Below are 16,846 nucleotides of genomic sequence, written 5' to 3'. Positions count from 1 at the left end.
CATGACCTTGAGCAAATTACTAACACTTGTGGGTCCCATTTTCCTCCTAATATGGAAGAAGAAAGTCTTCATTTGAATCATAATACCTTATTATAGCAACAAGATAAGGTTTCCCTTGTGAATTTTTGTGTATATGTGTATATGGTAAAAAGGAACAGATGATGTCCACACACTCTTAACAAAATATTAAGTGTACATACAGATTATTAACTACAATCACAAAGCTGCATAGCGGCTCTCTAGCATTTATTCATTTGGAATAATTGAAACTTTAGACTCAGTGAATAGCAGATCTCAAATCCCAACCATTCCACCCTCCTCCCCACCCCCTGGTAATCGCCAGAATTCTCTCTCCTGTGAGTTTACTTTATAGCCATTGTATGAGTGTTTTCATATTATATTTTCCTTAAAGTGTCCAGGGTTCTTTCAAACAGGATAATAACCTCTAGTTTTATTATGTTGTTTCTGATGATGGATTTTTTTTTAAAGGCATAGTAGTAGTCCACTGTGAATATTGATGATGGGCTTGAAAAAGTGGAATGATTTTTTTTTCTGGCCTGATTCCACAGCGGCTGGTGATAGATGAAACAGAGACCAAATATCTAATTTTTCTTTCCCTTTTCTGCCCATCTCATACAGATGAACCCAGCCGGTGCTATTTTCATGATGGAGATGGGGTGTGTGAGGAGTTTGAACAAAAAACTAGCATTAAAGACTGTGGTGTCTACACTCCCCAGGGGTTCCTGGATCAGTGGGCATCCAATGCTTCTGTATCCCATCAGGACCAACAGTGCCCAGGCTGGGTAATCATTGGCCAGCCAGCAGCTTCCCAGGTAAGATATTTCCTACAGATATCTCAATTTCTGCTTTTCTCTCAATGGCAATATATTGCCCACCTCAAAGGCAATATAGTTGATTATAGTCACCGGACCTTCTATTTGGCTGAATGTAATGTTCACTGTCACTGTATCACTGTTATCCCATTGTTCATTGATTTGCTTGAGTGGATGTCAGTAATGTCTCCATTCATCTCAGCCCTGATATTTTAGCAGCCTCTCCTTACTCATCCTTCCAAACAGTGCCGTATTGGAGGCTCTTTCAGGGCCAGGGGAATGAGACCCATTATTTGTAATGTCAGGGCCTTATAAACACCATTTATCTATTAGCTGCAGATAGTAAAGCAAAAACATTAACATGATATTGGGAATAACTTTCCTTTTCTTCCTCTACCTACCTTTCCTCCTTTTCAGAGTTGGGAAAATATTGATAAACACGAATGATGGAATAAGAGCAAATTTGGAAAGATACTTTACTTTTTTTGGGGGGGATGCCTAGCTGTTTTCTTCTTAAGTTCTCTTCAATAAGTCAACAATGACTACTGAAAATTTGCTTTGTGGCCTTGGAATAATCATTACAACTCTCTGAACTCCATATTTGGGTCACCTTTCAATAAAAGAGTAGTTGTGCTTGGTGATCTCCAAGGACCTTCCCAACTCTAAAAAGCTGTGACTCATTCCTCAGTCCCCTAATGGCACTATTTATGCCCCACGGTTGTTCCCCATGGGACTGTCATCTTAGTTTGAGGGAGTAAGAGTGTTGGGGCCACTAGAGCTTGTGTGATTCTAGGGATGGCCGTACTGTCCCCAGAGCCTTCTTTCCAATTATCCTGCTGAGCAAGCACCTGCCTTCTTCCGAGACTCCCATTTCCCAGAGATACAACTCAGTGCTTCTGACCGCTGGGCCTTGTGTCCATCTCTGAGGCTATCTTGCCTACTGGCCCTGCAGATGAGTCATTATTCCTAGCCATTCCTCTCCTAAGATTGCTTTCCTGACTCAGGGTTGAGTGGAGTAGGCCTGGTTTCCAGGTGAGAGAATTGTAACCTGCCAGGGTTCAGTGAAAAATCTTTAGATGAGGGACAAGATAAGCTCCCTTGCTTCTTAATTTATGACTTAGTGTTTATCTAATCATTTTTCATCTGTCTGTTTATGTTTGCATATATTATTTACTCATTTGCATTTTGTCCTTAACTGCCCTAAAGAGAGTTGAAGGAAAGCACATATTTTCTGATGCTTCTCATGTACAATGTCAGTCTGGTGAATGAATGAATGAATGAATGCAGTCTGATATTCATCCTCCCTATGCCACCTCTATGGTTCTTAATTCACCTTTGGTTACACTCTGCTTTCAATTATGTGTGTGTGTGTGTGTGTGTGTGTGTGTGTGTGTGTGTGTGTGTGTGTAGCTCCATGTTGCATGCAGTTTCTTATTTCTTCTCTGAAAACTGTCTTAAGTTTTATTCATCTTTGTAAGTCCCCTCACAGTCAAGCGCAGAGTCAAGAAAAGAGTAGGAACTCAGGAAGTGGTTTTGATTTATCATAGGCACACACACACACACATGCCCATGTTGCTATGTGCAAACACAGAGAGGAAAAAATGAAAAATTGCCTCTAGGACATAGAATTCCTGCTTCAGGAGTGGTGACAAATAGAACCAAGAATTCCAAAATGCAACACTAGCATCCAGTTCCTAGAAATGTTTTTAAAACATCATTCAAACAAGAGAATTATTAAAGCACTCAGAATCTCACATGAACAAGAGGTAGCAGCTGTGCTGAGAAATCACCCAAAGGTTACTGCTCCAAATGTGAGAAAAGGAGAGAAAGAAATTTCCAGCCTTTGAAAAGAGACTTCTTGGGGCAATTATTCTAGTCTTGCAAGTAGGAGGCTGTCAGGAATTATGGGTGATTATCTCTTCCTAAACAAAAATCCAATTTAAAAAATCATTATAAATACTAGCTCTTCGATCTACAAAGAAGAGAGGAGGAAACAAAATCATCCTATTGAATTATTCATTGTAACCAATTTTATTTTAATGAAATCGACTAGGTTCCATTACTCTAGGCTTGGACATAATCTTTGTTACAAGGAGACTTCAGCTGTAACTAAATTTGCCATAATGAGATCACCTCACTGGAGAATACAGGGTCAGGGGAGGGAATGTGTGCTGCTGGGTGCAGGGCCAGGCAGGCGGTCTGAAGGGTGGCAAAACAAAGATCTCCCAAATTCCTAATCTGCAAGCACATACCTAGATGTTATCAACACATTGCACCCAACACCCTAACCCCATCATGCACTTGCACACACACACACACACACACAATGCTTGGGTGATTCTGAGTTGAAACTCCTCCTGAAATGGAAATGGAGTTCCCTTTTGACAACAGAGGAGAGGAGGAAGTATTTTCATTACCTTGCTCAGTGATTAGAGGAAGCTGGTAGTTAATTTTCACCCTGTCAGGACTCTAGTAAAGAAGTTGATGGCTTGAGAGAAAGAGTTAGAAAGCTCTTAGATGCTCCATGTATTCCTCACCTTCCACATAATGCAATTAATGATATTCTCTTTCTCCTTATCCCTCCCCACCTCTGTTTCTCTCTCTCTCTCTCTCTCTCTCTCTCTCTCTCTCTCTCTCTCTCTCTCCTTTCACACACACACACGCATATGCGTGCACACACACATTTATACAGGAACATACCATGTAGTAGCATAGATCCGGAGCATGACAACCAGAACATGCAGAGGCAAGTGGGTCAGAGAGCTAATGGTTATAGAAATCCGCCAGCCCTTCTACTGGATATTCACTGGCACCTCATTACCAATTCCTTTGCCATTCTTCAGAGGAAGACTTGTTAGCTATCTAGAGCAACCAAAGAGTGACTTTCCCAAAGTCACACAGCCTTTACACGGAGAATCTTGGTCTAGGAGGAGTTCACCAAACATGACACTGAGAACTCAGTAACATGTACTCACATTCAGAGATTAAAAGTGACTCTATCCCTGAATCACATCTCTGGGAAGCAAGTAGAAAAAAATCACAGAGGGCCAGGTCTTAGTGCTCACATCACTGTGTAGAACCTACAAGGTACTGAAATTTTCCTTGAGGAGACTGCTTGTCTACTTTCAATCCCATGGGTTGCTAGTATCTACTAGGATGCTGCATTAACTTGGGGAAAGGGATGAGATGACTAGTGATTCTAATTCCCTCTTTACAAACAAGTTTGTTTCTTTTCTCTGCCTTTTCTGATGCCGTAAAAAATATATAGATGTTTGTGTGCTGAGCAATTGTGTCAGATCCCCTCACGCACCCCACCCCCCTCCCCCAATGAAAAACTCCACCTCTGACCTTGGTAGTGTGAAAAACTTAGGTATAAGGAGTTGTCCTATCGGAATAAGTTGGCAGGTTCTTCTGTGACTGCTGAAGGAAGCAGCACTAAACTTCACTTTCGATTTTGTGTAAGCCCTCTATTTCTAATAGTTTCCAGTCCCTCGACTCTATTCTCTTCACACAAGATTCCCAAATTTGGTTCGGGCTAAACTACTCCACCCTGAACTTGGGGTCTTATATCCAAATGTTATCAGACATATCAAAACTTCCTGGTGCGCACATGGGGCTGAACATCCTCTATTAAGAAACATTCTTTGGATATTTTGGCCACGCACCTTCCAGGCCCAGCTGGAATTCAAGAAGGCCCTGAGACAGAACAAAAATGGAAATGAACCGAAAGGATCACGTTATCTCTCTTCTGGGAAGCTCAGAAATGGTTAGGTTTAAGTGCTTATAAAAAAAAAATCTCGTCTGGTCCTTATTTTTGTCTCCATGTTTCGCATTTCTCTAGAGCTTTCCACCAAAGGCTGCCAAAATGAGATGTAGATAGTCCTTGATCCTACCTCCACCCCCAGAATTTCTACCAGAATCCATTTCCTCCTTTCCAAACAGGCACCTCCCTCCTTCTACAGTGGACGAAGGAAGAAACTGAAATGCTATCTGGAATGTGTACTGCTCTCCCAGAAATTACAGACCTTCAGTCAACCCACCAATTTATTTGGTTAATCCTTTGAGGGTAAAACTTAGACTAAGCATTTCCAAGGCAACTGTTTCAGGGCCAAAGTAAAGAAAACCTTTCTAAGAATGAGAACTCTGCTGTAGAGTGGAGTGCCTTATGATCAAGTAAACTCCCTATCACAAGGCATCCAACCTTGAACTGGTGACTGAACAAGAGATCCTGTGTTAAAGGCAGATCCAACATGACCGTCTCTCCTTTCTTAGAAATGATTCTCTGACTTTATGCAGACATGCATCTCTTAATGTCAAAGATGTGTATTGAGCAATATGCCAGAAGTGAGTTCACCATGGTGCAAATATCATGGAATATTCTTATACAAACTTAGAAACCTACTATAAGCCTAAGTTCTCTGTATAGGGGCCACAACAGTTGTATGCTCTGTTGCTGATCATGATAGTTAGGGAACATGACTATATTCCATAAATTCGTTACTGGAATTGGTTATATATCTCCTTTACCACTTCATTTTGTTTGCTATGACCTGTTCCCTGAAGTACCTCTATTAAAACACAAACTATAATGCAACCTTCACCGAGGAATGAAAGCACGTAGAGAGAGATCATGAATATCATTGAGTAAAATCAATATTATGTAGACGTGGTTCGCCCTCATAGCAGCATCTTTTTCTTTTCTTGGAGCAAATGTGGTCTGGATAGCTCTGAATCCTCCTCTAGAAAGTCCTGTCACTGTCACTGTCCTCTGTCCTCCCGTTGTTCATCTTTGAGTGGGTCCAGTAACATTGTGAAACTTGTTACTGTGTTTGGCATATCAAATATGTCCGAGCGGGCCCAATAACATTGTGAGACTTGTTACTGTGTTTGGCATATCAAATACGTCATGGGTAGCTTGCCAGGCTTTGCCATGCAGGCAAGATACTCTCGGTAGCATTCCGGGCTCTCCGAGAGGGTAGGAAGAATCGAACTTGGGGTCAGTCGTGTGTCGGGGACAGAGTGCAAGGCTGTGGTATCTCTCCAGCCCCCTCTAGAAAGTGGGCATGTTAATTTCAACTTTGTGGAAACTGAAGGAGCCAATGTAGAGAAAACACAACTTTGTTTCATTTGCTTTTTTATTAGGTAGTACAATTTTAACTCCCCATCTCCTTCATGTCAAGATTATTCTCCCTTCCCTCAGCTCAGAACTTGAACCAACAATCTATTCAGGATAGCAGCTCAGTCAACATTTTTTTGAGTTAAGCACAGTTTCTTATCTACTTGTTTCTTATCTACTTGTTTCTTATCTACTTGAGGCTCTACTGGGCATTTGAGGACAATCCTAAACACAAAAACAAAAACAACAACAACAACAACAATAACTAATTTGTCCTTTAGCTGTTCTTGAGTTCCTCACCAGTTATTTTATTGGAGAAGTGTGTCAAGGATCCAGGAGTGTGAGAGTCCTGAGGAAGTAAGCTCCCAGTTTACTTGGTCTGCAGGGATGAGAGTCAATATGTAAAGACAGGAAAATCCTGTGTTCTACTTTCAGAAAAACCTGGAAAAATTTTTTCAAGTAGTGTTTACCAAGTTCCTTGATTCTTCTGAAGCTGCTACAAAGTACTGGAAGCATGTAAAAAAGAAATTAGTTGTCTTATAGGTGAAGTCAATCAAGCTCAGATTACTGAGTTACTCGCATCAGGAATCCCCCTGGAAGGGGAAGAATCAAGATCTGAGTCAATGGGTTCACATTCAGATCCCAAGTAGATCCAAGACAGCCCACACAAGCATCAGGAATGTACACAGGACAACAGAATAGGAATGCTGGTGTTCTGTGTATCTTTTCATATGTAGCATGCACTTAAGGAACACCCAGGAATTGGAGTCCCTTCTCTCCAGTTCCCAAATATTACACAGTTTCTGCTCGGATACTGTGATACCCTTTTCTAGGTGCTGATTCTTTCTCATCCGGTCTTTTCCTTTCAAGAAAATCACCCAAAATGTGTACATGAAAATGCAGGAAATGTTTTCAGAAGCCTGCTTTTAAAGAGTGGGGAAAAAACCACCTTTTACAATATGGAGCATGTACCTAATTCTTTTTGAGTAATGGAAGAAAAGCACCAACATAACAATTTAAGTGGAAGAGGCAGCTTTGGCATAGTTCACAGGTTTGTCACCTACCATGTGTAATACAAGGGAGCATCTGTAACAGAGAATTACAAGATGTGCACATTCTTTGATGACCGTTTTGTCCAAGCCAGGAACACAGGGACCATTTGTCTGGGCCTTCTTCATTGTTGTATCCGGAACAGGAACCAGAGACTTATTGGGCTCTCTGAATGCATAGGAAGCCTTTCCACAAGCACATAGCATATGTTGTAGGAAGATCTTAGACATTGGGATTTGGAAGAGGTTGGGTAGATAATTTCTTAGAAAATGATTCCTAAACTGTGATCTGAAGGATACATTGAGGAAAGGAGAGAGTGTGGATGAAAGAATAATTCAGAGATGGAAAAAGAGGGGGAAGAGGAGAGATCCAAAGCGGGGAGGAGAGCAACAAGAAACAAGAGATTTGTTAAGAATCCTAATGCTTACAGGGGTATTCTTCGGGTGCTTGAAATATGAACTCTATGCCAGGAGAAATAGAAAACTTTTAAGCAGGATCAGATGTCATCTGAAGAAGAGGGATAACATCTATCAAACACTTTCTATATGGAGATCCTTGTCTTGGGAGTGGATGCACATTATAATACTGGGTAGTTTTACTTCACTTAAAATGAGGAAATTTAGTACCAGATGTACCAAAATTGACTGCTGTTCCCAGCTGGACCTCACCAACATCATGCCTCCCTTCTTTCTTTGCCTACCTCAGGTAATTGGTATGACACTTAAACAGCCTCACACAGAAGTTTACAGACAGGCAATTCTCCCATGTGCTTGCCATGGGCAAGAAGCATTCTTGGACTGAGATGCTTTCTAAGGATTGTTCCTACTCTATGTGTATTTTCCCAAAGCATCCAACTCTCCTTGCTGATACTAAGGAACAGCATCTGCTCATGGTGAGGGAAGGAAGAGAGGCGAAGGGAACATGCTGAAATATCAGAAGATTCCAAGCAGCTTTCCCAAGGACCCAAGGGATCTGCTTTCTCCTGGTGGTTTTCTGAATAACTCTTCAAGAGTACATGTGGGAGTCATCTAAGGAGACAGAACAGAAAGTCCCACAGTCTATTACAGCCTGTCTTCTTGGAGGGGGGCACCCCCAAATTTCTCTAGGGGAGTTAAAAGCCACACCTGCACCAAGAAAGGAATCCCTCCAACTTGTCATGGAAACCTAGGGCTGAGGGAGACTTTCAAGGTAAAGATCGTTTAGGCCTCTCTTGAACAATCTTTGAGACCCTCCTCCGGTTATCTCATGCCTCCATCTTTCACTCATTCAGTCTCAGTATTCATTCAGATACCAGACTCTACGATTGTCCCCACCCACACCAAAAGAAAAAAACTTGGAATGATGTGAGTCTTAAAGAAATGAAAATGAGATTTGAGAGTAGAGAAAGCTGATTTCCTTTCTTGAGGCCACCACTTAGGAATTCTGTGGCTCTGGGAAAGGCAGGTACTGCTGCTATTGGTTTCTTATCTATAACATCACAGGTAGACAGGTGCTTATCAAGGATGGGAGAGCTGGTCCTGAAATGTGTTTTTTGCTAGTGGTAGCAAAATTCTAAGTCAGTATTTCTTCCTCTGAATGTTTTTAAAACAGAGTTTTAATGAGAAACAATTGGACTTGGGAGTAGGAAGGTTGCAAGCAGCCTTTTAGGAGGCCAGGATTGAGTATCAATTCCAATGATACTCAACCAGCCAGACATAGGCCCCAAGGATAAGGAGTTTCTCAAATCCTGCAGTGCTGAGGACCATCAAAGTTGCCCTGGCATTTCTTAGGGACCTCCATGGCCACTCTGGTAGTGTTGGAGGTTGGGAGGAGCATCGTGGGATGCCAGAGTTCAAACTCAGGTCCTGGAATCACATACAAAGCATTCACTCCTGTCTGCTAAGCTATCTTTTGTGCCCCCATTGGATTAATTTTTTTTAAAGAATATCCTTCTAGACACAGACATCTAAGTAGAGAGATTTTCAAAGTCTTTTAAACTTACTTTACTTAATTAAGATTTTACTTTGATTCAGCAATCTTCTTAAACCTCAGAACCCTGCGATCTGCATAGCATTGGTTTCAGCACTGTGCAGAGGGTAAAGGAATAACTTTACCACCACACTCCAGTCATCTGAGGTTCTCAGCCACCCGTGCATGGGTTGGTGGGAAAAGGTGGGAAACTACTTGTCTTGAGAATTTTCTAGAGGAGAGGACCCAGGCACACAGGGATCCCCTACTAAGAGATGTTTGGCCAAGCATAGTGACTTATGAACAAGAAAAGAACATCCATGGGGGAAGGGAAGATTAATCTGAAGAAAAAAGGAGAGATTGAGTATGAATTGAGTTTTCCTTTTAGCAGATAATTTGTGAAAAACCACTTGTGCATTGATGTCTATTTCCTGGAGAAAGCAGGAACCTGAAAGCCTTTTGGATATAATTTGAATTATATCCCTTGATAGTTGGTAGATAACCTGATTTCTCAGGTACCTAGTTCTCCTCTTCTGTCCTGTGGATTTGACCTTGCTCTTAAGATGGGCCCCACATGCTAAACAATGCAAAATACAAGGTGCCTGCCTCCCTCCCTGATCTCTGAGTCCTGTCCACTCACATCCTATTAAAAAGCAGGTTATCTCCACATGAATGAAGTCTGGGGAAAGACCACACATTCATGAGTGAGTAAAAGAATCAAGGCTGGCTTAGCACCTGGAGAGGTGCAACAAGTGCCTGTTGAGGAACAGCAAGGTGCCAGAGGGAATGGGGAAGGCCTGGTTTTAAAGTTGCATCTGTTTCTTACTGCCTCTTGACTCCTGACCTGCATTCCAAGGACAGAGTGAAGCTTTGTGGTTTGGGGCTGCTTCTCTACAGAGAGCAAACGGGGCCACCCAGCCCACTCTATGGCCCCTCTCAGAAGCTTTCTTAGCCCTTGCCTTCCATACAAGCCTGATCCACTTCCTTTGTGTTGCCTTTATCCTTTTCACCTACTTCCTTCACCCTGGGGCTCAGCTATCCCTGCAGTTCACTTGGACTCTTCACTCCCTTCTCCATTCTTATCTTGTATTGGCTTAGCTGAGCATTCCCTTTTTTTTTCCCTTTCTCTTTTTATTGTTGTTGTTTTAAGTGGGGGCACAGGCATTTGGCCAATATAGCCTTTGCTGTGTAATTTAGTTTCATGTTCTGTACCCAAGAAACATGTAAAAAAATGTCAAAAATGTAAACAGTGTTCCCGCTCTGAGGCTGCTTCCTACCAGGGCAGTCAGAGTCAGGCAAGCTTGCTGAGCCCGCTGCTTTGGCAGTGTTGAATTATGCCCCCCACCCACCCCCCAAACCACATACTCATTTCTCTAAGTCTGAAAGTAAACTTTCTCAAGCCAGGCCCCAAAGATGGGGCTTTGAGGGGAGTCAGGGTTTGGTGGTACACTGGATTTTGTTTTGTGTTTGTGTTTGTGTGTGTTCATTTGTTTGTATTTGCTTTTCAAGCCCATTGTGCCACCCCCTCACCCATCTTGACTGTTTACATGAGCCTGGATGTGTTATTTGTATATTCTAACCAAAAAAAGATCTTCTCCTCTCTCTTCTACCCAAGAGTTTCTCGAAACATGCCTGATTCTTACTTTCAGAGTGGGAACATCCTGGGCTGGAACATTTTGGGATATGCCCACTTTCCATGCAAGATGGACTCAGGGAGTCACATGAGACACCCTTGTTGGGAATCATGCTTCCATCTCACAGAGATCCAACAAAGATGTCCCTGGGGGTTTTGACACTCTGGGACCCTTTCCCAAAAAGGACCCCCATGTGCAGCTGGTGGAAATTAATCCTTGGCTAATGTCTGAATTTCTCTTCATCCTAGAAGATAGTCTCTTGGGAGGCATAAGTTTGGAAAACATCTGGTCTACTGGCAGGTACCCCTTTCAGGAAGCAGATGGCACCTGGTTGATACTCAGGTCTGCAAGGCAACTGCTTTATAGCTAGAAGCCATAGAAGAGATGATCAAGACAATTCCATGCCGGGAGGGAGAGAGGCCAAACTTCTGTCAGGGACCTGGGGTCAGGAGTGTTTTGTTCCTGAGAAGACAGTCATGTTTATGGTTAAAGTCCAGGCTTTAGAATAGCTATTGTTAGAACTTTCTGTGACAATGGAAGTGTCCTACTTCAGCACTGACCTATCGAGATGCCTTGAAACACCTATTATATTATGTTCTGAAGTATGGCTTATGAAACTGAAAAATTAAACTTTCATTTGGGGAGTGACGGTGGGGATTGCGGATATATGGGCTACCGTATCAACCAAAGTCAAAAGAAAGTATCCACATGTCAGGGTTTCCCATTAGAAGGAGATTAAAGTTAAATGGCATAGCTTATTTTGTCCTCAGTTTCCTCATTGGTCAACTAGGAAAATGAAGTGAGGATTATGACAGTTTCAGGAAAGAGCACATATATACAGTGCTCAGAGCTATGTTTGGCCTATAGCCAATGCTACCTAACTCCATTAGTTCCATTAAAGCCTAAAATCCTTATAAGCAACCAATGCAATAGGAACTTAGTTCCCATTTTACAGACAGGGAGGCAATGGTTCCCAAAGGGCCTCATCTCACTGATAAAGAGCAGTAGGTAAAATTCTTCCAGGCTCCATAGATCATGCATTTCCATGACACTGTGCCAACTGTCCCAAGATTTCTTTCTTAATAGCATGTCTCTTCCCCCCAAATGGTATCATTTTCTTTTCATGCAAAGATGTCTGAAATGTTTGAAGTCTGCTCATGTCCTCACTGGGGTCTTTCACCCTTGGGAGTACATTGTCCAGAGTAAGTATTGGGCTCTGTAATGTCTCACCTATGAAGCTTTCTATGTGATTCTTCGTGGTCTAGAACCCAAAATTTTGAGCTGTTATGCCTTCCATATTATGCCCTAATTTTCCTCTACAGTCTATGGGACTTCCAACCCTAAGACATGTCTGGAGGTTTCTATTTTCCCTGCCTAGAAGCACATTACTCACTCCTCCATCTCTTTTAGGTTTTATTGTACCCCATGGTCTGGTTTAAATGACCCTCTCATGTGTGATCTCTTTTAACCAACCGAGTCCGTATGTAGACCTCATTCTTTTGATATCACTGTTTCTAGAATCATCTGGTCCAGAGCATATGCTGCCTTTAAGTTTTTGTTTTCCTGTGTTCACTGCTTTTCACATTTAAAGTTGCCTATGAGCCAGTAAGGACATAGGCTGAATCTTACACCTTTAGGCATTTCCATTGCCTGGCACTGGAGCTGAAAAAGTTATTCATGAATGCATTGAGTGATGCTGTTTGAGACAATATCTGCTAAGGGAGATCTGTTAAGTGAGACCAGGCCCTTTGGGAACCTTTGTCTCCCTGTCTGTAAAACGGGAACTAGGTTCCTATTGCACAGCTGATTATAAGGATTTAAGGCTTTAATGGAACTGAATGGAGTTAGGTAGCATTTGCTATAGGCCACACACAGCTCTGAGTACTGTATGTGTGTTCTTTTCTGAAACTGTGGTAATCCTCACTTTATTTTCCTTGTTGACTAATGAGGAAGGAGAAAACTTCAAACATTTCAGTTGAATAGATCGATCAGTGTTGATGGCCAGTGTGAGACAAATAGGTTACAGTCTGCATTTTTTTCTCTGCTGACACCTTTGTGCAGGAAAAAAAAATTACTCTTGGGACAGAGCCCCAGGGTAGTGGCTTCAAGCTCTTGCTTCTTATTTAGCTTCAGAAAAGCTTGGGTCTCAGTCATATCGCTAGACTAGATTCCTGTAGAAAATGATGGAACCCTCAAGTCCTATCTAGTTTGAAAGGGGAGGTTTACCCTCAGGTTCTTGATGAAGAGAAGAGATTCAGTAAAGAAAGGTTTGAAAGAAAAAGAGAAAGAAAGAAAGGGGAAGGTGAACTGGAGCTAAGGGAAGAAAGATACAAATTTAAGGAAGGGAAAAGGAATGATAACACAATAATGAAGTAACCACAATATTGTAGTAAAAATAGAGCTTATCAACCCTAATGATAGAAAAAATATGAGTAGCCGATTATCAGAGTAATTGTGGGTATTCCAAGTTTTCCCTGAAATTGTACACTGTTTTGGCACATTTGTGTCTGATAACCATCCCTGTGAGGTTGTCACTTGCAGAACAGGACATTGAGATTCACAGAGGTTAAGTAACTGACCAGAATTTCTGCAACTGGCCCAGGGTGGGGTAAAAAAAGTCTAGAAGTTGAAAACAGCACTATCTTCCTCCGAGGCCAGGAAGAACTAGACAAGATGAAGGAGGGACATGTTAATCGCATATGTTTAGAAGGTAGGAATGAATCTAAATCTTCCATTCTACAGATGACCTTTACATCTTTATAACAACTCTCTAAGAGGTGACATCATCTCGTTTTGCAGTAGAAGAATCTAGGATTTGTGGAATGTTCTAGGTCACGCTGTCAGCAAATGACAAAAGCTGATGTTCCACATTCCTTTGGGAAATTCAGTGAAGTGGCAGATGTAGTGACATCGAGAAGTTCACATTGGAGATCCCAGATCATGCTGCAGTTATTCCCAGAGACCACATCTCGAAACAGCTGCTTCAATGCCCTGTTCTTGTGCAAATGTTTACTGCCCTGGCCACAGGTGCCATGGGGGCATGGAGGAGAGAGAATGACTCTGGAAAGACTCTGGGTCTTGGTGAAGTCTGCTGATGGCATTATGGATAGTAGCATTCCATGGACCCTGGCGAACAGAGGCCTCAGTCTGCAGATCACCATCACTTCCTCTATGCCTGAAGTCTGGAGGGGCAGAATGGGGATAAATGACACCCTTGTCTATAAGAATGGGAATGCTTGTGTGAGCCAGAAGGTCTGGAGAACAGTGTTAGAAGCATAGGGTCCTGTCTTTGTTCGTTGCATATGTCAGTACCACATCCTTTGGAAACTCTTCCTAGAAAAATATTAAGCTGGAGAGTAGATCCCTGGCAAGAATATTGTAAGCCCTTTAAAAGTAAAGAAGTGGTCCATTAGCTCAAAGCTTTTTACTTTGTCACCAGAGTTATAGGAGGGGCTCAGAGAACCCTGAGGTCTGCAGTGAGGAGCTGAATTCAGGGACGAGGCACTGTGTATGATCATCTTGGCCTGGAGTAGGCTTCCTCGCAGGTAGTATGACTTGTACTTCATCTTGGACACAAATTAGAACACACAGACCTTAATTTGGAAAGCCGGAGAAGAGGAGGCAGGGGGAGAAGAAATGGGAGAAGAAAAACCCTGGAAACTCCTAGTTTTATGAACTTGAGAAAGTTTTGTTCTTTTAACACACAGATGTTTTTAAGTGAAAAATCACTCCTCTGACCTTTTTTTGAATAGGCCAGTATGGTCACGACTCCCATTAACCGCTGCTCAACTATTTCTAACCAAGGGTTTCAGAGACCAGGCACCATGCTGGGGATGTGATCATCCCTTTTCTGATTAACCCATGCTTGTCTAAATTCTACCAGAGAAAAATCAAGATGAATTCTGGATATTTCCTAAAATAATCTGGTTGGGCTGAGTGACTCTGAATGATAGAGATTTTTATCTCTCAGAATTGGATTCCACAGTTTGCTATTTCCCTTTCTATTATAGAACCAGAATCTAGGATAACTGTTAACTAGATTTGTGTTTTCAGTCTGTTGCAAGACTATTTGCTGGTCAATATTGTGGTGTTGGATTTAAGATTGACAACATTGTCTAGTCCTGATCTAGAACCACAGTATTTGGGTCTAGAGCAGGATTTGGCATAGTGGATTTGATGTACTGCTCTAGAATTGGCAACGTTCTGCAGTTAAAATAATGATTTTTCAGAGATTTATCAAACATTGCCATTTTCCTTATTATCTAATCAAGAAGGAAGTAGACCATTCTGGTTAAAGCTAACAGCACCTCTTTGTGTCATGCAGAGTCCACTCTACTTTGAAATCCTAATCTAGTAAGGATGATGTTGCAGTCATTGTTTTTTTGTTAAAATATGGAAAAAGATTCCGAAACACAGAAAGTGAGTGATAATGCTTTTTTAAAAGCAATGTTCTTAGAGCCACACTGCATCAATATTCTGCATCTTGAATTTTCTCCTTCATGCCTTTGCTGTTGACATCATCTGGGAAACCGGGTTTGTCAGGGCTCAGCTGTGGCCCAGTTTTTCCACTTGTCCCTTATTTTTTTTTTTCCCTCTCCAACCCAACCTCTCCAGAGATTACTTTGCAAAAAAAAAAATTTTTTTTCTTTTTGCATTTGAGACCTGGCCCTCAGGCCTCGATCTCCTTAGCCACTCTCCTCCATACACCTCTTTAGCCTGCCACATCTCAAACCTAGGCCCTACCTTGTGGTTCTATCAGTATCTACTGTCCTAATCATTCACTCTCTGTCCATGCCCTGTGGCTCTGGGAGCTCTTTATGAGAGGGCTTTCATCTTCATGGCTTTTCTAATTGTTCTGAGATCTCTTTTCCCTATGTAGACCATGGGAAGTAAAGAATGCATAATGATTATTATGCAAATGTCTTTTGCATGAGTGAATAATGAATGGAAATATCAATCCATCAATGAGGGAGGAAGATAAGGGGGGGAAAGTGAGTTTTGGCTGAGTCTTCCCAAAGAATATGGAAACTCACTGAGAGCTCCCAAGCCTCTGCCTCTCTCCCTGTCCTAATTCCAAGGAGGTTCCCTCGCCCACTCCCCCAAGCCCATCTCGTCTCACTGTCAGAAGCACACATGTGCCGTGAAGTCACCCACAGACCATCTGGCTGGGGATTCCGTGTTCCCCCTCTGCTGCAGGCGATTACGTAAGCTGGACAGCAGCCTCCAGATGTTACACATTTCTGCTCATTTTTTCTCCTCCCTTTTCAACAACAACAATAATAATTAAAACAAACTCAAGCCTCCTGCCCTCCCCTCTCCCAATCAAAACAGGTGGGCCCAGATGCCCTTCCCCTGTGTTCACAGACCCCCAAGTCTTGCAGCCCAGACAGTGCTCCCCTCCCCACAGCCATGCCCGCCACCCTGCCACATGGTCCCCTTCCTCCCAGAGGGAAGAGAGCCTTGTCATGAGAAGCCCCTTTTCTATCCCCCCCCCCCCCACTCTCCCACCCCCAGAGCCTTGGCCTCCAACTTAAATGGATGTATTTGGAAGGACTAGGTGGCTTAAGAGATTAGTAATGAGATCCCAAGTCTTTCAGTGCTGGGTCAGGAGTTCAGAGGCGGGCCCGGGTGACGAGTGAATGGCATAATTACAGAGCCCAGTGCAAGCTGGCCAGGGCCTGTATGAAATGAGCGCGGCCAGGCCCTTCAAGGGGGCAGTTGTCAGCAGCACAAAAGCCCACTGCCACATCCGACACTAATCACTCTCCCTTGTTCGAGGATTTGCTAGCTGGGGGAGCCCATGCCCCCCGGCCCAGCACCTCCTCAAAGTGGGTTTTTGGATCCTGCCGACAGGCTACCCCCACGCCTGGCTCGCCCATCTATAGAATGAGAACTAGCCCTTAATAGCATGTCAGTAAGTAAGTGGGGGGAGGTGATTATTTGATTTGTAACAACCCTGTCTATCTCTGGAGTGGCCATATTTTCTTACCTCTTCGCCTCAGTTTCCTTCCATGAAAATAGGGAGTCTGAGATGAGAGAGGTAGTACAGGGATTCAAATGCTTGCCTCCCATGCAGTGGACCCCTGTGCCAGCCCCGACACTGCAGTGATGACCTGAGCACTTCCAGGACAGATCCATGAGCACCGTAGGGTATAGCCTTAAAACAATAACAACAGCCAGAAAGGGGCGTCTGGAAGCCCTTCTTACCAGCATTGTCATGGTGGAGTTATGGAGGTGGAAGCAGGGAAGTGACAGCTCTTGGAGGC

General features: G+C 42.8%; 1 protein-coding gene across 1 annotated transcript in view; it reads left to right on the top strand.

Annotated features, from left to right (window-relative positions):
• PAPPA (pappalysin 1) overlaps positions 1–16,846 on the top strand; it is a 263,826-nt gene that overhangs the window by 160,744 nt on the left and 86,236 nt on the right. Inside the window, exon 10 of the mRNA XM_056138647.1 lies at positions 640–833. Within this exon, the coding sequence (XP_055994622.1) occupies positions 640–833 (194 nt within the window). The remainder of the gene's footprint in view (positions 1–639; positions 834–16,846) is intronic.

Source organism: Sorex fumeus, unplaced genomic scaffold (assembly GCF_029834395.1).
Source record: "Sorex fumeus unplaced genomic scaffold, SorFum_2.1 ptg000129l, whole genome shotgun sequence".
Lineage (NCBI taxonomy): Eukaryota > Metazoa > Chordata > Mammalia > Eulipotyphla > Soricidae > Sorex > Sorex fumeus.
Note: the sequence above shows the minus strand (reverse complement) of the source record. Positions and strands in the feature narration are given on the sequence as shown.